Source organism: Eretmochelys imbricata, chromosome 2, assembly GCF_965152235.1.
Source record: "Eretmochelys imbricata isolate rEreImb1 chromosome 2, rEreImb1.hap1, whole genome shotgun sequence".
Taxonomy (NCBI): Eukaryota; Metazoa; Chordata; order Testudines; family Cheloniidae; genus Eretmochelys; species Eretmochelys imbricata.
Window position 1 is genome coordinate 70,508,452 of NC_135573.1, and position 27,278 is coordinate 70,535,729.

The following is a 27,278-nucleotide window of genomic DNA, read 5'->3' on the forward strand; positions in this document are numbered from 1 at the left end:
AGTTGGGAGCAGAGTCACAGAAGCAGCCCAGGGAGAACAGATCCTGTGCTGGGAACAGAGCTGCAGCCACAGAGCCAGGTGTGGTGAGCAACTGGGGCCAGCCAAGGGGAGACCTTGGGCAAAGGGCCCAGCGCAGAAAGACCCCCTCCCCAGCCAAGGGTCCTTGCAGGCCCGACTTGGAGGGCAATCTTAACCTGACGAGGGGCTGATGCTGGGAAGAAGGGTCCCACCACCCAAAGCCCGGAGGTGTGTGGCCACCACCAGAGCAAGTGTCCAACCCACAGCATCCCTGCAGCACAGCCAGGGCCTGAGAAGAAGGCCTGGGACCTACAAGGAACAGACTGTGAACTGCCCTGACATTCCAGAGACACTGTTTGTGATGTTCCGTGCCACAGAGCGGGGTGATGTGTTTTCCTTTAACCTTTCCCATTTTTCCTTGTTCTTTTTTAAAATTAATTGTTAATTAAACAACTTGTGTTTGCTTTAAATTGTATGAAATGGTCAGTGGGTCAGGGAAGTGCCCAGTGCAGAGAGAGTACCCCAGAGTGGGGACACCCTAGCCCCTGTCCTAGGTGACCACAGCAGGGTTGGGGGTTGAGCCCCTCAGGAAGCCTGGACCCAGCCTTGTCGGGGTTACGAGGACTGTGCCAGACAGGATTGTGGAAGGGGAGTCCTCAAGGGCAGAGAGGCCTCTGGGTAAAGGAAGTGGGAGCGAGGACTCAGATCCTTTCTCTAGCCCACTTCACCGGGGTAGTGCAGAAGCCAGGAAAGTTCCCCACAATAGCAGGACCATTCTCCCGCTTACATATAACCCAGACCTTGGAATGCAGAAAGTGAACATGGAGTCACTTGTTTTGTTGTAGGAAGAGAATAATGGAGTAAAGTAGCACAGAGGCCCAGCCAAGGCCCAGGGCACCATTATGCTAAGTACAGTTCAAACAGAGTAGAAAACAGTTCATGACCTCGTGAGCTCACAGTATATCTAGTGAGCTGTAGCTCATGAAAGCTTATGCTCAAATAAATTGGTTAGTCTCTAAGGTGCCACAAGTACTCCTTTTCTTTTTGAGTATATCTAGACAAGACAAAGAATGAGAAGGGAGACAGAAGCAAAGTAATGCACAAAATCTGTGAGTTAGAGCCAAGGAAAAGCCTAGCTCTCAATCCCCCTCTGATACTTTAACCATAAAACCATCATTCCTGCCCCAGGCATCAGAGCAATTGTAGAACAGTTCTAGCACCACTATTCCAGCCTTAGTAATTTTCATGACTATCACCACCTGTGGAGGGGGAAAGGAGGGGCAGGATTTGCCCCCGTTGTGCTTAATTATCCAAAGGAGACTAGACATCCAAGATGAGAGATCCCACTGGAACCAAGGAAGAAATCCCTGAGTAAAGAAGATTTCTTATGATTATTAATTGGGATTATACTAGGGATGGAACTCTTGCTTATATAATACATGTCATTATAATTAATTTGTAACTTTGCCTATCAATATAAAGGGGAAATGCAAGATTATAAATCTATGCACAATATGTTGCATCATGTATGTTCTATATGAGTACATACATGGCTTAGTATCCTATACCCATTATATTTGTGGTCTTTAAATAGTACTATGATTGTATTTGACCTCCCTATGCCACTGTCAAGGTTCCTCCCCCACTCTGAACTCTAGGGTACAGATGTGGGGACCTGCATGAAAAACCTCCTAAGCTTATCTTTACCAGCTTAGGTCAAAACTTCCCCAAGGTACAAAATATTCCACCCGTTGTCCTTGGATTGACCGCTACCACCACCAAACTAATACTGGTTACTGGGGAAGAGCTGTTTGGACACGTCTTTCCCCCCCAAATACTTCCCAAAACCTTGCACCCCACTTCCTGGACAAGGTTTGGTAAAAAGCCTCACCAATTTGCCTAGGTGACTACAGACCCAGACCCTTGGATCTTAAGAACAATGAACAATCCTCCCAACACTTGCACCCCTCCTTTCCTGGGAAATGTTGGATAAAAAGCCTCACCAATTTGCATAGGTGACCACAGACCCAAACCCTTGGATCTGAGAACAATGAAAAAGCATTCAGTTTTCTTACAAAAAGACTTTTAATAAAAATAGAAGTAAATAGAAATAAAGAAATCCCCCCTGTAAAATCAGGATGGTAGATATCTTACAGGGTAATTAGATTCAAAAACATAGAGAACCCCTCTAGGCAAAACCTTAAGTTACAAAAAAGATACACAGACAGAAATAGTTATTCTATTTAGCACAATTCTTTTCTCAGCCATTTAAAGAAATCATAATCTAACACATACCTAGCTAGATTACTTACTAAAAGTTCTAAGACTCCATTCCTGGTCTATCCCCTGCAGAAACCAGCATATAGACAGACACACAGACCCTTTGTTTCTCTCCCTCCTCCCAGCTTTTGAAAGTATCTTGTCTCCTCATTGGTCATTTTGGTCAGGTGCCAGCGAGGTTACCTTTAGCTTCTTAATCCTTTACAAGTGAGAGGAGCTTTCCCCTGGCCAGGAGGGATTTCAAAGGGGTTTACCCTTTATATTTATGACAGCCACATTCTCTTCATGTTCAAAGAGTAAAATATATATGCTGCTTACCCATGTAAAAATTTCCTTTGCATCTTCCACACATAAGATACTATTCTGCTGTATTTATGCCCAGTGCAGCTCCATAGGAAGATAATTTAAGCAAAACTTTGCAAATATAGCTCATTTCTACTACACATGCTGTTTTCCCTTCATGAAATGATTATGCATCTAAGCAATTTACCTTGCTACATGAGCATCCTTTAATAGGTGATGCGTACCATGTGAAATGTTACTAAAACTGTTAAAAAGAGCTGGTCGCAAGCCTGGCTAAAGTAGCACAGGGCTCTTATCTTGGGAATTTTACACCAACTTTTGGAAGCTTACTCTGTGTCAAGATTCTGCTTCTGGCTTCTGTTGTTGGGTCCATCGTATACAGTCTATCCAGCAATGGCTGCCATTGGTTTCACTTAATTTAAAGTGCTTTGGGAATATGGCTTTTTTTTTTTGTAGTCCTTTAAATCTTGGTAGAATTTGTTGATCTTTAGTGTCGGTAATTTTGAAAACATGCCTGCTTTTAAAACTGAGAAGACGCAGCTAAAAAGATGAGAATTAACTCTCTTAACAATAGTACCATCATGCTGGCTCTCATTGTTAGCCTCATAGTCTGGTCATGTTTCCTTTAAATTGAGAACTGCTTCAGAGTGCAAGTTACTATTGCTCCTTTAGTGCTACCAGTTAGTTTCAGGTAGAGCTGCTCATGTTAGCAGGTGCAGTTGGGAAAATGCTACCCAAAAAATCTGTGACTATTCACATTTTTAATACAAATTTATTTCAGCTGTGTTTATGGCTTGTGTGTGTGTGTGTGTGTGTGTGTTCACTTTCTGGGAATATTCTAGTGAAATGAAAGTAAAGGCCTTTTTCACATTTCTCTGAGAGTCATTTTAAATCCCCTGAAATTTCATGAAAATAACTTCAGTGTGCTGGGGAAGAAATGAATTGGCCAACGAATGAAATCCATGTCAGATCAGGCTGGGATTTTCCAGGGTGCCTATGGGAGTTAGATGCCCAAGTCTCACCGAAATTCAGTAGGATTAGGGGACATAAATTCCTTTGAAAATGACAACCTAAAAAATACAGTCTCTCCCCATCTCTGCCCCCTCCCCCAGCCAAAAGAAACCCCAAACCAAAATCCCTGCCCAGAGTCACTAACAATTTATTTTGACAGATGGCTGCTGTCTTCCAATCTATGAAAGGGAACTTGCTTTCTATCTTTAGTTGAATGGGAGTTAATTCAGACCAGAGCTGGATTCATTGCTGATAATATTAAAAAAATTCAGGTAGAGCTATTTCCTATTGTTTGTCTCTGGGAACTGGGTAGAGAGCAGCAGAAGAATACAGAGATTTTAACACTATATAAACAAGAAGGAAACAGCTTATAGTGCCTATACATGTTTAGTGACAAGTTCATAATGTTAACTCCTAATTTGTCTACTTATTAGCATGTATTTTATGATCCAAGTATTTACTATCTGACACAATTATATTTAAAGTGTAAATTGAATGATGCAGAGTTATAAGGAATAGATGTTGGAGAAGGGGCAAGATCTAACTCCTACTGACATCAGGGGAAAAGCTCCATTTACTTTAATGGGAATTTAATCATGTTTTAGGTGTATTACTGAGTGTTTCCCCCTTCCTCCGAAGCCAGAAGTTCTAGGTATCTTTAGAACAAGATACTGTATTCGGCTATCTAGTTTTTTATATGGCCCCAGTCACTGTGGTACCTGAGTACTTACAGTCTAGCACAGCATTCCTGTGTTTAGATTGGTTTCAGAGTAGCAGCTGTGTTAATCTGTATTCCCAAAAAGAAAAGGAGTACTTGTGGCACCCTGGAGACTAACAAATTTATCTGAGCATAAGCTTTCATGAGCTACAGCTCACTTCATCGGATTGTGGTCTTTCTAAAAAATATGGTCTAGGTCTACTAAAAGGTATGGATTTAATTAATACAGGAATTACTGGGTGAAATTCTATGGCCTGTTTGATGCAGGAGGTCATACTAGAAGATTGTAATGGTCCCTTCTGGCATTAATCGATCGACCTATGAATTATTTGGAAAAAATATTGAAGCTAATTTAATAAACTATATCATATCTATGAAACTGAGAATGTTTACCAATATGGGAGGTTATTGTGTGTGTGTATAGCATATTTGTGTGCACATTATTCTTAGCTTATTGTAATAAAAGTATCATGTGTATATTTTTTTTTTCTTCAGAAATATTTCCAAGAGATTCCAATTTAAAAGACAAGTTCATAAAACACTTTACAGGTAAGGACAACTCTTTGCTTTAATTCGTGTACATGATTATATTCTAAACAGACATGAAAAACTAGTTACATAGCTAATATCATTCTTAATGTCTGGTTCTGAATTTAACATTTGTGAAATTAAATTAAGGCTGGAATTTTCAAAAGAGACTAAGGGAGTTCAGTCCCCATAATCTCACTGGATTTAAATTAACAGCTTGCCAGTGCTATTGATGAACTGAATATATCCATATTGCCATTTGCAATTTGATATGAGGAAAATGAGGTATACATGAATGTAAATCACATCTGCTTTCTCTTGATGATTTTTTGAAAAGTCACCTTGAGTCCATCTCTAATTTTACTCTATTCTGTCCTTGACCATAAAGTTATGTCAGAGCTATCTTACTGTTCTTATTTTCAACTTCATTAGTATTATGGCTGTTTCTAGGCTATGTTTATTATTTATAGGTAGGCTCAGAAAGATTAATTTTTTATCGATTGAATGTTAGTAAACATCAATGTCACGATACACACAAACTGATGACAAAATATTTCCACCGATGATAACTGAATTACAAATAGGCAAAGTAGGGAAAATGCTACCTGAGAACTTATTAGAGTCAAAATGCAGTGATTTAGACTTTTGAATTAGGCTTATTAGAAAAGGACTAGCAAATGAGTAGTAAAAGCAGGTATAATTTGTTGATTTAAGTGTGTACATTTTGACATGTGATGTTGACAATTTGTGTTTTAACAGATTGTAAAGCTTAAACGTTTTGAATTTCAGTGTCTACTGTCATTAAATAATTGTGGCTACCTCATAATTTTATGTAACTGAACATTTAAATCAATCCAAATCTAAAAAAACGCTTAAAAATAAACATCAATATTTTCTGTCAAAATTATAAAAAATAAAAATAAAAAAAGGATTCTGCCAAGCTTATTTATAGGCAATTCTCTGTCACTCATCAGCCTAAAAGTGAAGTGCCTCTCTCTCTGTTCTTATGTTCAGTCACACACAGGACCATGATTGATGTGTAAATATCAAAGTTTATTTTAAAGAGCAAAAATAAGTAGACATTTAGGAAATGAAAAAGATTAAATCAAATAAAAATCATAAGAATCATTCATTGTTTAAAATATATATGTATAAAATGGTTAAAAAAACAAACACTGGTTTCAGTTTCAAAGCTTGAAAACCTCCCAAACTCCTCTCCAGTCTCTCCCCTCCACCATGTTCAGGAATTAAGGGGTAGGAGAATATCAGATGAGTGGTGATGGTGAGAGACCTGTAGAAGAGTGCTCCTGAATATTATGGGGCATAGAGGACTTGGGAACAAGAGAACTGGAACAGGAGAGAGGAAAGGAGGTTGGAGGGGAAATAGCAGCAACCAAATGAAAAAGGAAGCTGGAGAGAAGCCCCAGGCCTGTGGGGAGGAGAACGAGACGCAGCTTAGGGCAGGGAAGAGTGGCAAAGAGGAGACTGGAGAGGAGACAGGGAGATGAGGAAGTCCTGGTGGGTAAGGAGGAGCAGGAGATATGACCCCAGGTAGCAGAGGGATGAGACGTAGCTCCAGCCAAAGTGGAAAGTAACTCAACTAGGTGATATAGAGGATTCTCTGCAAGGGTTGAAGGAGATAGAGGGGCAGCAGGGTGGACTGAAAATATGGGAGGAAGGAGGGGGAAGAGTAGGAGAAAGAGACAAAGAGAAATACAATGAGATTAAAAGTCCTGTAGTTCCCAAATGCCACAATTGTGGTGTAAAGGAATCCAGCTGTTCTAAGCTTTTTTTGGCTGAATAGAAGAATGTACATTCAACTGATAACCAAATTTCCTTTTACTAATTCTTCCTTAGTTGTTCTTAAACTAAGAATCTGTATCTACCTCTTTGCTGAAAGATTTAGTGGAGTGAGATTACAATTTTACTCCTCCTGGACAGGGCCTGCTTCCAGAAGCTTTAACTTTCAATGTCTCTTGGGTTGTTCAAGTGTTCTGGATACTACTGATGTTGAGAAGTGAGTTGCCTTGGTGTATCGTAGGTACTGTTTTCCAAGATAGGAAAAAATTTAAAAAAACCAAGGGTGGCCTGAATTACTTAAAATGCATATACTCAAAACACAAATCAAGTGATTTTTTATTTCTAAATAAAACAATAACACTGAAAAGCAGAAAGCTCCTTCTCGTTCTCTCCCCCTCTTTCCCTTCTCTTTAACCCCTCTAAGCTTTCAGTCATTTCAAGCCTCCTTAATCACCTTCGGAGTTGGTTTAATAACATGATATTTTTTTGTCTTATCCTGTTCCTCTATGCCAAAGTCCTCCCTTTTTCAGTGGAAATCCATTTCCATCTACGAAAATGTCTTCAGATTCTGAAGTTCTTCTACCAATGGACTAAAGGCAAAATTCAGCAGAATCTTCCCTAACCATTCAGCCTCTCCTTCTAACTCTTTCATATGCCTCTGTAAATTCATCTCTGACTTTTTCCTACATCACTGAGAGATTTCTTTAAAAATAAAAATTGGTTTTGAACATATTTTTCCTGGATATTTCAAAGCGATATTTAGAGGCAAAAGGCAATGCTTCACAGAGCTTGCTACCTCAGTGCTGTCTCCTTCACTCAGGGTCAAATGTCCACAAATCTTCAAGCTAAGCACAGTTTAAGGGTCATTCTAGAGTTCTTGATGACTGTGGATTTTTGCACAGTTGCATCTGCACAGAATCTACTCTTATCACCTGAGGCTTTAGAAACCAATAAAGACATGGCCTTGATCATATATGCCATTGTTACTTCCTAACTGGTTTATTGCAAGACAGTGTACCTGGGCTTGAAAACGTGAGTCCTGATAAAATTACAAATGGTATGGAATGTAGTAGCACATCTCAGAAATACAGAATGGAACCAGCACATGATCCTGTACTTTACTAGTTTCCTATAGAACAATGGGTCAAATAGAAGGTCTTGGTCCATATTTTTAAGGCTCTAAATGATGGGGCTCAGGTTACATAAAGTATTGTCTCACCCTGTGGAAGCTCTTTCACTTTTGACTCTTCTCAGGAATGGTAGAATTGTCTACTTAGAATAAAGCATGTGTGAGAGGAGAGAAGGGTTTTCTAGTGCCTGATCCCCAGTTTTAGAAGTTTTAGTTAAAGGAACTAAGAGTGACTGCAAACCTTACCCCTGTCCAGTACACCTTAAAAAAACAAAAACAAACACACATAAAACCACCACCAGCAAAAGTCTTTGACTTTGCTTTCCAGTGTAGCAGTGCGTAATACACCCATTTTATTTATTTTAAAAACAACAACTAAAAACACTCATAAGAGTTCTCTTTTGGGGAGTGAAAAAAGAAAATGTCACTAGACTGATGTTAGTCATATTGTTTAACATTAACTGCTCAAATACTGAAGTGGGTACAGTATAAGAACTTAGATGGAATAGAAATTGTACCTAAAACAGAGTACATTGGTCAAAAATGATAGTGAAAAATATCCATGAATACTGTAGAACATATGACCAGAATACAGAAGTTAGCGATGGATAAAGACCTAAATAAGGCCTGATCCTGAAGCCCTTAATCATATAAGTCCATTTCTGTATGAGTAATCCCAATGAAATTAGTCAGACTGTTTACCTCAGTAAGAATTCCTTGCATGAATAGGGAAAGCTGGATTATCCCGTAGATCACGTAGTCTATTCACGTAGCCCAGGATTATTCCCTATGGTATATTTTGTAATGTTCCCAATATACATTTTAAAGGTCTCAAGTAATGGGGCCACTTCCCTTGAAAGACTATTCCATAACTTTAGTAGATCTCACCATCAGTAAATTTTTCTTGAAATTTAGTCTACATTTTCAATGTCTTAATTTCATCCTATTATTCCAAATTATAATCCTGTTTGCATCACTGTAAACAACACAAGCCATTTTACAGACATTCATTGTTAGTTTTAGGGCATCCTAAATTTATGAAGGGGTCGGGATGCGGAAAAATAATCAACATTTTTCCATAGTCCATATGCTTCCAAATTAAGAAAAATATTCTACACATCAAATATGCCAAGAGATTATGATCAATTTAAATGTTGAATAAGTACTGTATATAAGATTCTTGGACAATAAACACATTAAACAAAATAAGGGTTTAATTTAAAACCCCAGATGTTCCCTAATATAACAATCAATTTTAAAGATTTTACTTCTGTTTCATCTCACATGTGTGAGGGAAAAATAACTATTTTTCCAGGTATTCCTACCACCTTCATCTGACTTCCTGGCTTATTAGCTACTTTTGGGCTATTTTGTTTCACTTTCTTTAACTCTTGAGCCAAGTTCTGAAGTCCTCCTCAGTTTCAGCATATTTGTGCCATGCAAACAGAAGACACTGACCGTATGCCCAGACTAGGAAGCACAGCTAGGAAGATGTCATGGATCCAAAATAGCAGAGGCAAACCAGTTACTTTCCTTTGAGCCTAACTCTGAAACACACTGAGTGGTTGAGGATGCATAATACTTTGCAAGAGGCACTATGGGGCCAATCCTGCAAGTTGCTATCTTATTAAAACAGTTTAATAAAACAAATCCTTACATAGAATCAAAGAGTCTCCATGGAGCATCTAAAGCAAACTGAAGTTGTAGTCTAATTACTTTAGCTTTGCTGGACTTGGGAACTTTGTTTAAAATGTTGCTTCTTTAGAGATAAAAATTATAGCAGCCAAACAATGAACTACATCATATTTATTCCTTCCACATTAGACTACGGTGTATTAAGCTAAGTGGGCACTGTGGTAGCTACACAATTTTGTTTTTTACTTTATTGGAAAATTTACTCCTGGCTTTGGACTTATTTCTGGGACTTCAAGACAAAGAGCTGTTTCACTTTCAAAGGACTGTATTTCTGACACATAGACCATGATCATATCAGTGAAAGAATGCATGATAGGACCTCATTACGGTGAGATAATGTGTTAAATAGAAAAAAAGGAAATAAGGGAAAATTTAATGATAAAAATATTTTGACTTTGGAATTTAAAATTTCTCACTACCTCCACACCAATTTACATAACACCTTTCTGTTATCTTGTGGCATCATAATCAGATTACAATGTAATTGTTTAAATTGTATTAACAGATTAAGCATAATTGTATTAAGGCTGTAAAACATTAGCAGTTGTGAGATAGCTCAGACTTGCTTTTTTCAACCTGTGATGTCTTAGGCAAATACAGATCTGTTTCTGAAGATTGTGTTTCATCCAGAAGAATGTTGGAGCAGGGGGATTTATATACACATGTACCAGCTATCAAACAGGCTTTGAAATACTCAAACATTTCCTTTTGTCACTAACTGCTATTTGCGATCCAACAGGGCCAGTCTCATTCTCAGCTGAGTGCAGTAAGCATTTCCATCGGCTCTATCACAACACAAGGGACTGTTCAACACCAGCATGTAAGTAACAGATGAAATGATTTTTAGCTCTAACAGCAGTGTTTTTCCGTCTATAAACATGCTTGTTTTGCCTCCCAAGGGTATGTCTTTACTATGTAGACTATGCCAGCATATCTCTGTAGTGTAGATGCAGCTGACACCAACAAAAACGTGTTCTGTTGGTGCAGGAATACCACCTCCTCAAAGGACGTTAGCTGAATGGATGGAAGGCCTCTTCTGTTAACATAGTGGTGTCTACACTGGGGGCTATGTTGGCATAGCTACATTAGTTGGGACGTGTTTTTTTCCACCCCCTGACCAATGTAGCTATGCTGATACAACCAGGCCTAAATGTGTGCCATGCTAGGCCTGATCATAACCTTTGCTTATAGCAGTCCTCACTCCAGTGCCATACCGTGGAAAATACACTGGGTCTGATTTGTCTCTCACTTTCATTGGTTTTACACTAGTGTAATTCCATTAACTTCAATGGAGATGCTCCTAAATAAGACTAATGTAAGTGAGAAGAGAACCAGGCCTCTGGAAAATGGATACATTGTAGCAATAAAATGCCAATTTTTAGAAGAATTTTCTGTAATTACATACACACCTCAAAGAATGAAAACCAATGAACTCCCAATTTTCAATTGGTTTTTGCAAATAAAAATAATGCCAGCAAGAAGAGAATCATTGCTTTTACTATTGACAGATTACAGCCCCAGTCCTACAGTCCTTACTGAGCTAAAATTCCCATTTCAACTCAATGGGAGGTTTACCTGAATAAGGACTTCAAGGCCAGGTGCTAAATCTGTACCAGAGCTTTGTTTAAGAATTTTTTTTTCTAAATAATGTATTAAAAGGGGGGAAAATGGAACTCTTAACAAAGAAATTGTTCTAGTGAAACGGAAAGGAAAAGAGAAACTGACTGGCAATCAACAGCACTGTTTGTCTACAACATTTAAATCTATTAGTCATGCAAAACCTCACACTTCCAGACATATGTCATCATTCTGAAAAGTAGAGAACAGTTCTTGTGAGGTGTTGAGAGCTCAAGTCCCATTGAACATTAGTACCTCACAGAATCTGGCCTTCATACAACCCAGAACAGCCAAGTCCAAACTTGACTGAATAATACTAGGCCCTAGTTCTCCAATCCCTGTGCTGTGTAGAATTGGGAATATAGAAATCAAGGCCTGATCCTGTAAAGAATAAATAATATTGTTCATTGTAGTAAAATTACTTCCTCTTTCCTGTAGTGTATAGGGATTGAATAATATCCCTTTAATTGGTTTGTGACCTCACTATCTTCTATCTCATAAGACACCAAAACCCTGCCAGAACAGGATTGTATATATGGCCTTGCACGTTATGTATATTTATTAAATTCACAGAGCCATGTGATTCCTTCATATTATATAGATTTTGTAAGGAGCAAAAGACAAAATTTACCTTCTTTTAATACAATGGTGTACCATAGGTGTGTGATGAAAAGCAAAATTGTAATAAGCTACTGGTATCATTTTGCAACCAGCACAAATTATTTCATGTATTTCAAACAGAAATGTTTTTATTGTGCAGTTCACATAAACCTGGTTCCCACTCTGAACATTAATGTTGCTCACCCAGAATACATGACAATTCCAATTATTTATTGTTGTTGTGAATTATTTTATTTTATAGATTACAAAAGGTGTGCAAGATTACTAACAAGGTTGGCAATGAGTCCTTTGTGTACACAACCTTAGAAAGTTTGCTGTGTAAGTATCCTTTTTCTTCATCTGATCCTTGTTTACTTTATGGCCTAATGATTTGCTTGATACCTTTCACCTGTTATCTAGAAAACAAACAGAAATATGTTAGTGTTTATAACCTGCTGCTTTGGTATTAATGTGCTCTATTGTGCCACAGTTTGAATTTTGCACCTACTGGTGTATCATGGAGATAGCACATTAATGTATAGACCTGTCCTGCATCTGTTATGCATGCTCCAATGTAGTATTCTTATATTAGCTCATGGCTCCATGTGATGTTTCTGGCACTAAATAATTATGGGTGAGATGACCCACTTCCATGGAAATATCTGAGAAGGAACCTGGAAAGGTGTGGGAGGGCAGGGAATCTGTGAAGCTCCCTCACAGTATTTCCTCCAGATTCTTTCTTCCATGTGGCAGGGTTTGCTCCTCCATGGAAAAAAACAGGAAGTCTGGTTCCCAACCCACAATTCCCCTGATATCTGTGAAGATCCCAGGTGGGCTAGAATCCCTTAAAGGCACAGTGCAAAACGTCCTGTGCCTTTGCACCAGATTCAGGTGCATCTGTAACTCCAAAATCTGCCCCTGGGAACAAGCATGAAGGAGGGTTTGCATTCATCAAAGTGGAGGTTTTGGGGGAGCATAGAAAACATAATACAGCCTGAGGCTTTATTAACTCTTGGGCAGCACGCTTTCTGGATACCAATCCATTGCCTGTGGTTAAATATGGGGCACAGTATCATAAATAGGAAGAAAACAATGCACATCTTTGAAAGAACGTCACTCAACCACATAGACTCTCAGAAGGCTGTTTAGAATGTTCAAACTTTTCATGCTGATTGTTAAAAGCACTCTAGAGTCATCATAGCTTATAAATATCAAAAGCTGGGATATTTGTTTATTTAAATATCTTCTGCTGGTGTTCACTTCTTACTACACCCAAACAATGCTTGCAAAGAAGTTACCACAAGGTAGCATGATTTCAAAAACATTTTCCTTTTAAAATATAGTGATAGCCTTAAGATTTAAGAAGCTGTGTCTTTTTTTTTGGTATCAAGATCTCAGTTCAAATTGAAAGGGAACAAGGAAAGAAGAGCAGGATAAAAAGCAGCTGCCTTTGCTGATTTGATTCCCAAGTGAAAATGGGAAGATCCGGGGGTGGGGGGGATTGGTTGGGGGGGAGAGCTTAGAAAAGTATATCAATATTCTAGTGCCAGAAGAAATGAGACAACTCTTTCTTTTATCCCGGTATTTTTTATTTTCCTTGTTTAAACCCGAGTCATCACTATCTCAACATGCTTTGTTCCACTGCCACAGCACACCACTGATTCTAGCCCATTGTCTCCTCACTGACTAGAAGCAGGTGTCTTTCCTAACATCTCTCTTCTGTTTATCTCTGTTTTTTATTTTCTTCCTGTGTGTTTCTACAATATTTATCTTCCCCCCTACTCAATTCTATTTTTTTTCCTGCTCCTTGTCTCCTTCTTACACTATGTCTCACTGGTCTGCTTTCCCCGCCTCTCTTCTGCCTCGTCTTCCCTCCTCCATGTCTTTTTTTACCCCTCCAGCTCGCTCTGCAGGATTCCCACAGACAGTTCTATGTTCCCATTCTTCTCTTCACATGGTCTTCTAACTGATAGAGCTAAAGATGTTTGCTGTAGCCTCAGTGCAGGCCTATTCCCCAGAAAGTTTACTGCCTTCTGCTTTATCCTAAAAATCAGGGTAAGGAGATCAGAAGTGGCCCCTGATTTATGGACCCAGCTGTCCTAATTCACTTGCCAAATGGATAGAAAATGAAGAGCTGATTTGGAGGTTAGAAGGGCAGGCAATGTGAGCAGCTTCCCACTCACCATGTTCTCTTTAACATGCATTTGGGCTTTCTTTAAAAAAAACAAAGTAAAGGTTAGAGGAAAAAAGTAATACAGTCAGACAGTATAAACATGTCCCAAGTCTTCCTTGCCTCCCTCTCCTCTCCCATGTTCTATCCTCCTGCAGGGGAGATCAGAGCCTGCTCTTTGTGCCCCTTTTTCCAACCCTAGTACCTTACAGCAGCTGAGGCTTTTCTCTTGGGGGGGGGGGTGAAGGGCAAGGGGTATGTTTGACCCACCTTCCTCTACCCTACCTCTTACCCATCATGCAATGGGGGTGCCTTTGCTTGCTCCCTTGCCATTTGTCTTGGCAGCAGTGGGCAGGACTGGTGCTTCTCCTTACCCCATTAGTTGAGGATTTAATTTGTGTGATTGATTCTTCTCCTCCTGCTGGCTCAATAAGGTCAAATGTAGTGCTCCCTTCAGCAGCTGACAGAGAACCAAAATTATTGTTGTTCCTGTCTCCCATGAAGGACCTGCTCCTTGTGTTACATCTGAGAGAGCCCTTTTGGGTTCCTTCATGGCACCAACAGCAGGACTAACCTCACCGCAGATATTTAAGTACCTTCTCCCCCCCGCAACATAAAAAATAGGCCCATTTTAGGATGTAAGTGACCTTGATAATTTTGTTTAACCAAAACAGCAACTGCGATAGAGGGGAGCACAAGCTTGTTCCTCCCCCTGCTTTCCATGCCCTGGGAGAAAAGGATGGAGTGGTATTTGTACATTATGGCTCAGGTTTTCCTTTGGAAATCCCAAGCTCTCTTTCCAAAAGTGTATTACACCAACCTTTCCAGGAAGGGATGTACAAAGGTTTCCTCTGTTTCCATTTCAGGACCACGGAGAAGTCTACTGATGTCATACAATATGTGTAGATTGGCTAGGTGACCTGCTAGCTTGGTTACAAAAATGACAACGCTGTAAGGCATTTAGGAACATAGTTTATATGAAGAATGATTACGTGGTTGCAATTACAATCTTTATACTTTTGTCTCATTAAAGTTACTGTGGTTTATTGCAGAACAGGTAGTACACAATGGTACTTGGGAGTGGCGATAATAAAGATTTAAATGGCAGCCAATGCATTTGTACAGTATGCATGGGAAACTTTCAGCATGCACCACTAACTTTTAAGCCTCTTACCACCATTAGTTAGGATTTGCAGATGCAAAACTCATTAGTGCTCACAGCAGGGGGGCAAGATCCACCTGCACCAAGGAGTTAATCTAAAGGTTTCTTCAAATCTAGAGGTTTCTTTAGTTCACACAAAACTGTAATTTGTAAACAGATTTGGATTAATCAGACCACATCAGTGTTGCACAGCTCTGAAACCAGATATGTTTGTTCTTCTTGCAGTCCTTTCTATTACAAGAGAACTCTGATTTGCCGAGAAAGTGCCTTGAAATCTTCCCCAAGATAATAGAAAAGTCATCTTGTATCTTTTTGATTTACAGCATTGTTTTGTTACTAGATGCATTTTATTTTCATATGTTGGACATTCCATATTTGTGTGAAGGAAACATTATTTTATTTTAATTTGTAAATTTGTTTCCTATAGCTCAAATAAGCCAATTATTTAAATATATTGTATATAAAGAATAATAATATACTAATTAAATGTTATCATATGCAGTGAGTTGGTTAGTTTTTGCTGTTGATTTTCCTGTTCCATTGTATTTACACCATTTTGCTCAGGCTCCTACTTTCATTATTTGCACTAACTTGAAATGCAAAAGTCTATGTAACTGAAATCTGAATAAGCTGTAAGTGGGATGTTCTACTTTCAATGGAAGATATTGTATATTATGAAGCTTTGTTAAATATATACTTTATATATTATTGCACATAAGAAAATAATTCCCAGAAATGCACCTTGCTTTCAGGAACATTTGTACAGCTATTCTGGATGATCATCAGTTACATTTGTACTGGCACTTATGGAAAGAGTTGCAAATAATGTAAATACTATAAAAGACTGGAAGACTGCAATGCAGTTTTGGTGGAATAAAGAATATAAAAATAACCTGTTTCTAAGTTGTTTTTATTGACACCTTGGATGGAGTTGGAACTTACTACAGAGATAACATAATACTTTAGCTGTAACAGAACACTAATGTAATGCTGGAGAACTTGCAATAAAATTTGGTTAAGAGATCTAACCCTTGATTTTACACAGCACAGGACTTTCACAAAGTTTGCTTCCTAAGAGCTACATTTGCCTAGCCGTTCAGTCTGCAGGTGATTAAGTATGTGAATGTGAGTACAGAATGTACCTAAAGTGCACAATGAACACAGCACCTAGTATAGGGCTAAAGATAGCATCCTGACACAGCCCACAACAGTAGAAATATTTTCACAAAAGTAATGCCAGAGATCAATATAAAAGTGCTAGAAGGAGCATGCTTAGAAGGAACAACCCCCTACAAACCCAGCTGGCAGCCACCCAGAACAAGTGCAATGCACCACAGCAAGCTGCAGTAAGGACAATGCACTAGGCCAGTTCAATATGCCATCCTGCCCAAGAAAAGCAAGATTTGTATTACACAGAGTATACCACACTGCATATATATGCTTCTGCTGCTGCTGCTCTGAAGCCTCTTGGACATAGTGTAAGAACTTGGACAATAATATGACAAGTTCAAATATTTTAGAAAAATCTCTAACTACTACATCTTTCTTTAATGATTGAGCAGCTCCAGCAATTAAGGTAACATTTGCTCTTCCTTTATAAATTCATGTTGTTGTTGTTTCTCAAACTTTTTACCATCACATCCCACTTTTCTCAAAGTGAAGAAGAGCTCAGGCCCTGACCTGATGCATAATGGAGACAGTATTCTTATTAATGAAATGTTGAACAATGAAATTCTAGGATCTTTTCCCTGAGACATTTCAGTGAGACAGATGAGCTTGCTTCTCTGCACATACCTTCTCTAGTAGTAGAAAGACTGCCCCAAACTGAAATTGGACCATGCTCTTCTAGTTTTCCAAGGAGCAGTGAGGCAGGATGGGAGGGAAACTGAGTGATCCCAGGAGTTCTGGGATCAAAGAATAGGGGAAGATCAGAGGCTCATGGGGAATACCTTTCCCCACTCCAGACAGTTCTCAGAGAGCTTCTATGCATCCATTCTGTTCTGTTTACCTCCCTGCTAGCAAGGCCCATAGGCTGCCTCTTTCTCCTTTTCAGTGTCTCCATATGACTGAAAGCCATGAGAGCAGAAGAGAAAAGACTGTCTCCCAGACATGAGTTTCTGCATCATAGCCATGGGTAGGAAGAGTCACTGCAGGAAAACCTTGCCCAAGCCCTGCTGGATGCATAATATCCAAGGTCATTTCAGACACGTAGACACACATTCAATTTAAAAGAAAATCCCATGCAGTTTCTTATTTTCAGGCTGAAGAAGCCTGATCTGGGCTATTTAATGTCATTCTTGGCTAACCTATAATAATATAGTAATTTGAAGGTCTGTAACTAAATCATAAGCTTTGCCTCCCCACGATAGGAGGTAAAGACCCTGGTCCTTGACTGTCAGGGAAATGGTTAATTGCCTTTCCATAGGAAAGGGTGCAGCTATCTCCTCTCAGTGCAGGGATAATCAAGAGAGGGTGGAAACATATGTGGCGAAGGGACGTCCCTCCTTCTCACACTCAGATGTTGGGGCTGAGAGAAAAAGAATGTGAGTGAACTGAATGAGGGAAGAAACATAAGCTTGTGAGCTCTCAGGACTGAGACCAGGAAGAAACTAAACCTAAGAATCAGACTTTCAGCTTTCTTCTGGTGCCTTGGCTGAGGTAAGTCATGTTTTGCTGGGAACCTTGGGTGCGGAGAAGGTTATTTGTTCTGGTTAGCCTTTGAAGGGCTAGGACTCTTAGAGCCTGCTATCTTGTGAGGAGCTGGAGTTAAAACTAGCCTTTCCCAGGCTGTGAAACACACACCTACTGTCTGACTTCCCCATGTGGCTACCTTCTTACCACATTCCTTCAACCCAATTGTCTGATACAAACCTAAACAGATCAGAGTAGAAATCTGAACTCATATTCTACTACATGAAGGGCACCCCAGAAATATTTAGATGCAGCATTTTTCAATCTCAAAGATGATAAAATTTGTTGCTGGGCCACACTTTCAAGACCACAGGAGTCTCGGTTGTGCCTGCATATACAAACCACTAACCGCATGCATATACTTTATAGATATATTTAGACACCATTCCTTTTTAAGTTTGGCCCTTAATTGCTACAGTCTTTCTGGGATTCACGTAGTTCCATCAACTACCTGGAGTTGGGACTTTCAATATTGGGGCACCCAGGCATTAGCCCCCCTCTTTTGCTTCAGTCTTTTGTGTGGAGGCTCCCTCTGTGGCCTGGAGCTTGATACCACCCACTTTTAATCCCTGCCCTGAGTGTATCGAGGAGCCAACATTTGGTGGAGCGGTCAGCTTTCATGGTGATGGCATAGGTAACTGTTACGAGGCAAAGCGAGCAAGCAAAAATTACCAGGGGCTGAAATGGAGATCAGGCATTTATTTGCCAAGAGAACTGCTGAAACAAAGCACTGGGTTGCTTTTGCACAAATGCTAGTATGTAGATGAAGAAATCAGTCTTCATGATGAAGTATTAAGGGAAGATCAAAGCAGCTGCCAGTAATGACAGGGAGGTATGATGCACTGCAAGGCACTAGAGCACAGAGACAGAAAGAGGGCATAGAAAGACTACGAAAATATAATAAAGCAGCTGGAGGCAAAGGCTATACAATGTGGGCAGTGGGGCTATATAGTAGGTAGGAACATGTGGAGGTCATATAGAAAAGCTAACGCAGTGCAGATGCATAGCCACAGGGAGCTTTTCCCCCCAAGCCTGGCCTGGAAGGATCTCAGTGGAATGTTCAGAGGACAGCATTTGTACCCTGCAGGGGATCATATCAATATCCATTAGTGGGCCCGGCTAATGCTCTTTCTCCACTACCACGGCCCCAGAGGTCAATATGCTATAAGAGCAGTGCAAGTTATGCTAATCTCATCCTAGGGAGCTAAGGCCCAGGAATGAGCATCTTGGCAGATGGTACCAATAGAGATTTTTTTTTTTGGTCCTTTTAACTTTCTCGTTCCTTTAGAATGCAGAAAGAAAAGGCCGTAGTCCAAGTATGGATGGAAATATAACCCAGAGGTTACAGAAACGTGTGTTGGCAGCTTAATTACAAGTATATATATTCACTTCACTGCAGGGGCCACCTTGACCTTAATGAATGCCAGTGGTATATGAATTACAGAAGCATCAAATAATATGGCAAAGTAATGGGGAGGCTTTAACAGCCTAAAAAGACAGGGGAATTCTGAAAAAATCTTGCACAATGCTTTGATGACAACCCCTTGTGTTTAATCATTGCATCCTATGGTGGGAAAACAACAAGATAGATAGCATGGTTGAAATACATGTATTGTAAGTATATAGGTACTGTATTTTTACCTTATTACCATCTATGGGTCTCATTTTATGACCCATTATTCAGATAAGACCCACTTCACATAAGTGATCAATTAACGTTTTTGCATAAGTAAATGTGGGCACGACTCATCCCGATTCCTGAACAAACGTACAGAATACTGGCAAAACTGAAATTAATGGTGCTGTAAATCTGGGCATCTAGGGAAATGTTTCTTCTTTCCGATTACATGAAGTCCATTTTACAATAGAAAGAGCATTGGTTTTTTTGATATTCACTCCAAATATGCCACACAAAGACTAAGCCCCACGTAAAACCTATTTAAGGGCTACTCACAACTTTGAAACAGATCTTAATAGGTGAATAGGGCCTCTCAGAGGGTGCTCTAGATTGGGTGAATCTCAATCTCAGAGCAGTTTAAACACTTTAAATCTAAAAACTGCTTAAACTGCTAAGCCACTCCTACAGCAGATTAGCAAAAGCTATAGTTTAGATCATTGCTATAACTTCAACATGTATTGGTATTTAAAAGTTCTAAAAGTTTAAAATTGAAAACTCCTTAAATGTGCCATGAAAATACATTAATATTGACAGAAAATTTCAAATGGATGAGTGCCACCGCTAACTCGAATGATAAATAATTGGTCGCACTTGCTTAGATCCTTTCATTGAAGGATCAAAAAGTGATTAAAACTCCTTGCTCCAAAAGGAATTCAAGAAGTAAAGTAGTAAAAACTGACACAGAATGAAAAAATATGAAGCATAAAAGAAATATATAATGCAGAATGCAATAAGATGTTTATTGCCATATGTTGAAAAAGACTGGAATTTGTGGTTCTGCTTCTTGCGAGTACTGCAGTCGTGAACTTAAAGCAATAAAAATTTCATTGAAATTCACACACTGTCAGAGTTTCTGTTGTATACATGAGTTGTGAATTACAGCTAAGTTATATGTTTCCCACACTGTACAATATTCTCTATCCATTCCTAAATATACTTTACATGTTCTAAGTCATACTGTGCCACAAAAATTGGCAACATGTTATTTTAGTGACTCAATTAAAAATAAGACATCACAGTCTTTGTTGCATAGATGAATTTTTAAAATTTCAGTTGTCTCCTTTGTCAAAATCGCATCTGTATGTTTGGTCCAACTGAATGAGTTTTAAAAACTGGAATGAAATATCATACTTTCATCACTGTACAGAAGACTTTGCCACGCAAATATGATTTCCGGGCACTTGAAACTAAAACAAACAAACAAACCCTACAAAATCTCTGCTGAGCAAACAAAGTTGTATGGGCAGAATCAATCTTGTAGGTAGCATACTATCAGAAATATTTTAATTTATTAGAAGAAATGATACGATGGGCCCTCTTCCCACATGCTGTTGACTTAAGTCTCTACTAACATTAAAATATGTATATATATATATATCAAAATCTGCCTTACCAAACAACCTACTATTTTATTTTTATTCTCTCTTGATCTACATATACTATAAGACATAAAAAAATATATAAAAATTGTACTCAGTTATTTGGTTCTGATTTTGTCAATTAGTTGTTGTTAAGACCTTCTCTGACATGCCATTCCCATTTAGCCATCTGTGTTTGTCATCTCTTTAACATATGTCTTGTCAGACATATTAAAATTACATAAGCTAGAACACTGTGAGCAAATCACCTCTGACACCTTAAACAGATTTTTTTTTTCTAGATTGTGTCTATGGATGCTGTGAAACATCAAATTATATTAAAATCTAAGCTACTTATTATCTAGAAATTTTAATTTAGACATATTAATTTGGACATATTGGGTTGGACATATAATCTGCATTCAAGGTGCTCAATGCCTTTTGCAAGGTGCTGAGAATCCTCAGCTCCCAATGTGTGTGAGAGAGGGGGCAATGATATTTAAAGAGTGCAACTACTCAGTGTAGATGTGCACACACTGGATGGGATTCACAAAGGTACTTGGGCACCTAACTCCCATTGAAATCAACTCCTAAATACCTTTGTGAATCCCACGCTGTGTGTTAAGTGAGCACAGATATAGATGTGCAATTGCATGTGCCTAACTTTGAAAATCTGGCCAGTAACACAATTTCAAGACCAATCAGATGACTAGTGTGAATTATTTTGAAAATACATTGATTAAATATTCCATATTTTTGTGTGTCAGGAAATCGAGTATTTAAACTTGTAGTATATAGGACACATGTGACCCTATCTCCCTATATTCTGCACAAATTCTTCTCAGAGGAGCAGTCCCTTTTTCCAGAGTCAATGGTCCTGTTCTTTTATATCCTAGATGCTGAAATACACAAGTAGTTGTTCTGAGCTGGTGCATACAAGTATGACATAACTATACGTCTTACTTTTGCCACATAACCATGACATCTGAATAAAACCCACACCTTTTATAGGAAAATAGGAGTTGTCAGATTTGTGGTTCACAACAGTGGCTAGTACCAGACTTTCAGAGGAACACTTGCAAGAAACACTTGAGTGGTTATAACTTGATCGTAGGCAAAGCTTCTTCCCAGCTCCCATCAGTTATGACTGCATTATGCTCTTAAGCATGAGGGCTTATTCCATATTTTAAACAAACAAACAAACACACACTCTCTTATCCTATTGAATGTAACTGTGGATGTTCTCATCCATACAAGTATCTTATCTTCATTTGAATTCTATGACAGTCTTGGCCTCCTTGATACCTTATCTTTGGAGAGAGAACGAACCACAGGTGAGCAAAGTTAGTCACATTATTTAATGCACTACTGGAAGGTGCCTGGTTGACAAAGGTGGCATAAGTACTTACATAGAATATTACACACACAATTATTAAGGCTGCAAGATCAAGCACTCATAAATTAGGAAATACCAGAGTTAAGGTTGCCTGTTCATACTTAATTCAGTCCCTTTGCACATATGCATTATGCTAATGTCATGTGCTTTGCCCCCCGTACACAGGAGAAATGGTAAAATGGAGTGCCCAATTTGCCTTCTGTACACCATTCATTATCTTATACACAGATCATGTTCTCTTTAAACTAAATACTGCCCTAGAAAATGAGCTGTTCCTGCAGGCTAAGAAGGGGAAGAGAGAGTCTTGTTAGGTTTTCGTTCTTTATTTATTTATTCAGAAGGTAGATAGCATGAGGACAATATAAATATCTTCACAGATAGTAGAGATACAATGTGGGTGAGGTAATTTCATTTATTGGGCCAACTTCTGTTGATGAAAGAGACAAGCTTTCAAGCTCCACAGCCCTGAAGAGCTCTTTATAAGCTCGAAAGCTTGTCTCTTTGACCAAGAGAAGTTGGTCCAATAAAAGCTATTACCTCATCCACCTTGTCTCTCTCATATCGTGGGACCAAGACAGCTACAACACTACTGCAAATAGATAGTAGTTGCATAAATTCATTCTAACCACTGTTTGGTATTCTGATATTGACTTTCTTTTGGGAAACACATTTAAAGCACCACTCAAGAGGCACTGCACACCTGTTCAGATTTCAATCACATGCAAACAAGGTTACAGCTAGGCCAAAGAAAGAGAACTTAACTTTTTTTAAAAGCAATAACCCTCAAGTATTTTTTTTTTTTTAAAAAGAGAAGAAATCCATTTAGATAAAAATGCATGCACCCTTTTAAAGAATAATTATTGTTTTTTAAAAAGGAAAGAAATCCATTCCGCTAATAAGGAGATGAAAAATACCTTCCATTTTGGTTACTGTGCTTAGAAATATATTAGTACTGTTCCAAGGGATACCTAAATCATTATGCGTTCCTGAATCATAGGTAGGTTAGATCACATGACTGACACGTACAAGTGGATGTTGATAGTAATCATACAATTATGTATATAAAAATAAGATCTGAGAATTGTAGGTCTGCTAGCATTTGTAAAGTACCTCCACATATAGTCAAAGAATGGTAGCAATAAAATCTTGCACTTTGTTTGTAGGACTAGTAATAGCTTCCCCATGATGAAGGAGATCTATGTCTCTCTTTCCAGCCATTCAAGGCTTAACCCCAATTGTCCACAGATGTAAATCAAGAATAGCACCATTGGAGTAATCGGAGATAAATGAATGCAAAATTAAAATATAGGCACCCAACTCTGTCAAACATATAATGCTGTTGGCTTCTAAAATATGTAGATTTTTGTAACCATTCATAGGTGGATAAAGAGATCAAAGGAAAACTAGTTGTCTGAAGGGTAAATTGGAACCTGTTAATAACGTACACACTCTGGAAAATTTTGCCCCAAGTGATTTAGAAGCCTAAATCTCATTGAATGTCAAAGGGACTTGAGCGCTTGTGAGGATTTTTACCCCATATCTTTTCTTATTGTTAGCCCCAAACTGCACTATGTCTAGACTGGGTCACCGCAACAGTGCAGCAGAGCCCGTATCCTATTTTTCTTTCTGATGGAGCTCCATTGTTGGGATTTCATCTTAATGTTTAGTTACAAAGATTCATACAGGTTTAGCTGAGTCTCCTGAGGCATCAAAGATTTTGAACAGGTGAACATATAATTGCAAATTTTGCTATAACTGTAATTGGACAAGTAAGCTTGTTTGTGATGCAGGGAGAAAAGGGACTCTCCTTCAATCTCTTCTAATCCTCTGAGTTCCTAAATTTGGGTGATTTGGGGTTAGAGTTCTGTTTTGCTGAGAGATCACTCCATAGGTAATCTAGTAGAATTTTACTAACAGCTTTTATCCTCAGATATGGAAATTTTGGCTGCTAAATTCCCTCGTCCCTGGTGCTACACTCAAGTCACTAATGGATTATAGATGGCCTTTGACAGTAAAGAGCGTGGAGACTGCTACAGAACAGGTGACAGAAGTCTATTTAAATGTGAGATATAGTTTTGTCATGTCTGTGCTAGAAGTGAAGTATGGCTTCTTTGCCTCAACTTGAGCATTCACAGTCTCCCACAACAGAACTATACTGGGCAGTGGACAGTCTAGTTAATCAGGGTTGCCTTTTTGGAAAAAAAAAGTTTTTAAAAGTGTGTCATTTTTTCATTTACCGATAGCTGTTTATTTTTAAAAAGTAATTAATTTTTTTGGAAAATAATAGAAAAGAGGTCCATTTCAAATACATTGGAACATTTTTTTTGAAGATTTTAATAAAAATAGCATTTTCAACCAGCTCTGCTCATTACAAAGGTGTTCTCATGTTGCAGTACAGATAAAATTGCTCAAATGCAGGTTGGGCTGTCTGTCTTTATCGATACAGGGTGTATTTTTGAGGGAGCAAATGCTGACGCTCTTCTGGTTGAGTGTTGAGCAGTCTCACTCAATGAGATGCCATGGGTGCTCTGCTTCATAAGTTGTGAGATGGACCCTTGAGCCTCCTGGCTGCTGAAGGCCATAGGGGACGTCATGGGTTTACTGTTGATTGATTGAAATCACCAATGGGTGAGACCTATGGAAACGCCAGCTGTCCTTAAGGCAGCTGCTATGAAGCTTCTACTCAAGAAAGTAGCTCTTGACATGGACCATTTTGCCAACTATTGACTTACACCTAAACTCCTTTTATAAGGAAAAGTCATTAAGGAGGTTGTGACAGATTGGTTGACTGCTGGTTTAATTAGCCCTCGGATAGCTTCAACTCCAGTCAATTTTGTTGTGGTTTGAGGTACAGTATTGAAACTCACTGACTAGGTCAATCAGTCCAATCTCTAAAGCAATGGTTGAAGATATTAACACCAATTCTTTTAGATCTGTCAGCATCCTATTGACCAGAAGAAAGCATGATGGTTTATGATAGCAAAAATTCCAAATTCATGACTTAACTCCTTCCTCCTCAATGCCCCCCAAAAATCAAAATTTGATGCGCAAAAAGTTAAAGGGACAGAACCAGGAAAAGGGAACAGTGGCTGTAGGTCCTTAGCACCCTACAGAGAGCAGGTCAGTGGGGCCAGGCTGCTGGAGCAGGAGTAGAGATTTGTTGTCATTCCAGAGCATGGGGCACAGACAGTAGCAAAGTTTCTTCACTTCCTTGCAGGGGGTAAAAGCAATGGGAGCAACAACAATGGCAATGGCAAACATTGTTCTGGCATGGCTCAGATCCTATCTTTGTGAAAAGGTCTGGAGTGTAGTGTTGGGCAATTGCTTTCCTGCCCCAGGTGCATTCTCAGACATTATGGTGGTATCTGTTCTGTTAACTCTCCTGCTGCACATGTGTATGAGGCCATTGACAGAGCTAGCAAGGCGATAACAGCTCCTGTGTATTCATCATGCTGGAAACAACCTGCTCCACGCTTCCATTGCATCTGCCCCAGCTGCAGCATTAGAATAAATAATTCAATGTCTACATGAGATTGCGGCATCGATAAAGGCACCATCCAAACAAGTCTGTGGAGTCTGGATAGAGGTCATGAATGGAAGTATGGGCAATCTAGGAGGAGGCTTGCCATATTGGGGGGGTCTTAACCTTGACTGAGTTGCTCATTACTAGTGTCTCTGCCAGATTCATGCCCTGAGGCAGATTAATTCATGCTTTAAAGGCACAATTTTTTAACAGGAAGGCTGATTAATCATTGGAGGAAACTACCAAGAGAAGTGGTGGATTCTCCATCTTTTCATGTCTTCAAACCAGATTGGAGGTTTTTCACAGTTCAGGGCAACTGCACCAGTATTCCCCATCTGTTGTCCCTCAAGGACATGCACTTGCTGTTCCTGGCTCCTTGATCAATACCTCTCTTGGGCAGAGATCTATGTCTCTCTGATTGCTGAAAGGTTTTTTTTTTTCTAGGCTACACAGTTCTCTGCCTATACTGTGATATCCCGAGAAAGCCAGACTGCCTAAACGGGCGAGCATCTATACTTTGGTTTCTCTTTGAAGGCTATGAACACCTGTAATTGCCAGCAGTCACAAGTCAGCACACAGCTCTTTCTAAGCAAGCACATTTATTCTTAAGGTGAAAGCATTACAGAGAAAATAAAAGTTCCTAGATGTATGCCGAAAGCTTACCAGAGGTCACCCATCAGCCTTATGGGGCTTAAGTAGGCCAAAGTATTTCCTACCCTTCCCAAGAAAGGTTGAGCCCCCCTTGGACATAAGGTCCTGAGTCAGTCTCAACTCAGGCTATTTATCCAAAAGTCCATTCCTTGTCTGTTGAACTAGTATATGCAAGTCTCTCCAAGTGATGATACTTCTCTGAAGGTGTTACAACCTGAGATAACTTGCCCAAGCTCCCTCCCCACACAGAGTGCTTAGTTTCTGAAGGAAACTGCATGCATCTGATGAAGTGAGCTGTAGCTCATGAAAGCTTATGTTCAAATAAATTTGTTAGTCTCTAAGGTGCCACAAGTACTTCTTTTCTTTTTGCGGATACAGACTAACACGGCTGCTACTCTGAAACCTGAAGGAACTGTGGTCACCCTGATCCATGGAATTACATGCAATCCTTGGCCCACAATGATATATAAACTTAATAGAGTAAAATCTCCCAAAAATATTTCAAGAAACTGCCATTTTGGTCACAGATTGTGTTTAGCTAGACACAATCTCGTGCTCAATGAAGGAGTACTGGATGAAATCCTATGGCCTCTGTTACACAGGAGATCTGTCTAGATAATACAGTGGTCTCTTCTGGCCTTAAAGCTTATGATTCTGGCTGATTATCCAGGTGACACAGTTTGCCTGAATTGAATTCCTAGCCACCAGTTCAGGCTAGTCTGCACTAGGGTGACCAAATGTCCCAATTTTAAAGGAACAGACCTGATATTCCAGGCTTTTTATTATACAGGTGCCTATTACCCCCCACTCTCTTGTCTAATTTTTCACACTTGCTATATGGTTACCCTGGTCTACACTCTTGTTACACTGGTGTTGGGGGAGATCAAACAAATCTGCAGTGATGTAGAGGGTCAGGAAGGCTATGAACTGAAGAGTTTTGTGTGGTTACT

General features: G+C 39.2%; 1 protein-coding gene across 1 annotated transcript in view; it reads left to right on the forward strand.

The window, feature by feature from the left end:
- The window catches only part of ALKAL1 (ALK and LTK ligand 1), a 47,286-nt gene extending 35,260 nt beyond the window's left edge, over positions 1–12,026 (forward strand). The window contains exons 2-4 of the mRNA XM_077809008.1: positions 4,826–4,879; positions 10,222–10,302; positions 11,962–12,026. Of these exons, the coding sequence (XP_077665134.1) occupies positions 4,826–4,879; positions 10,222–10,302; positions 11,962–12,026 (200 nt within the window). The remainder of the gene's footprint in view (positions 1–4,825; positions 4,880–10,221; positions 10,303–11,961) is intronic.
- Positions 12,027–27,278: the final 15,252 nt, after the last annotated feature.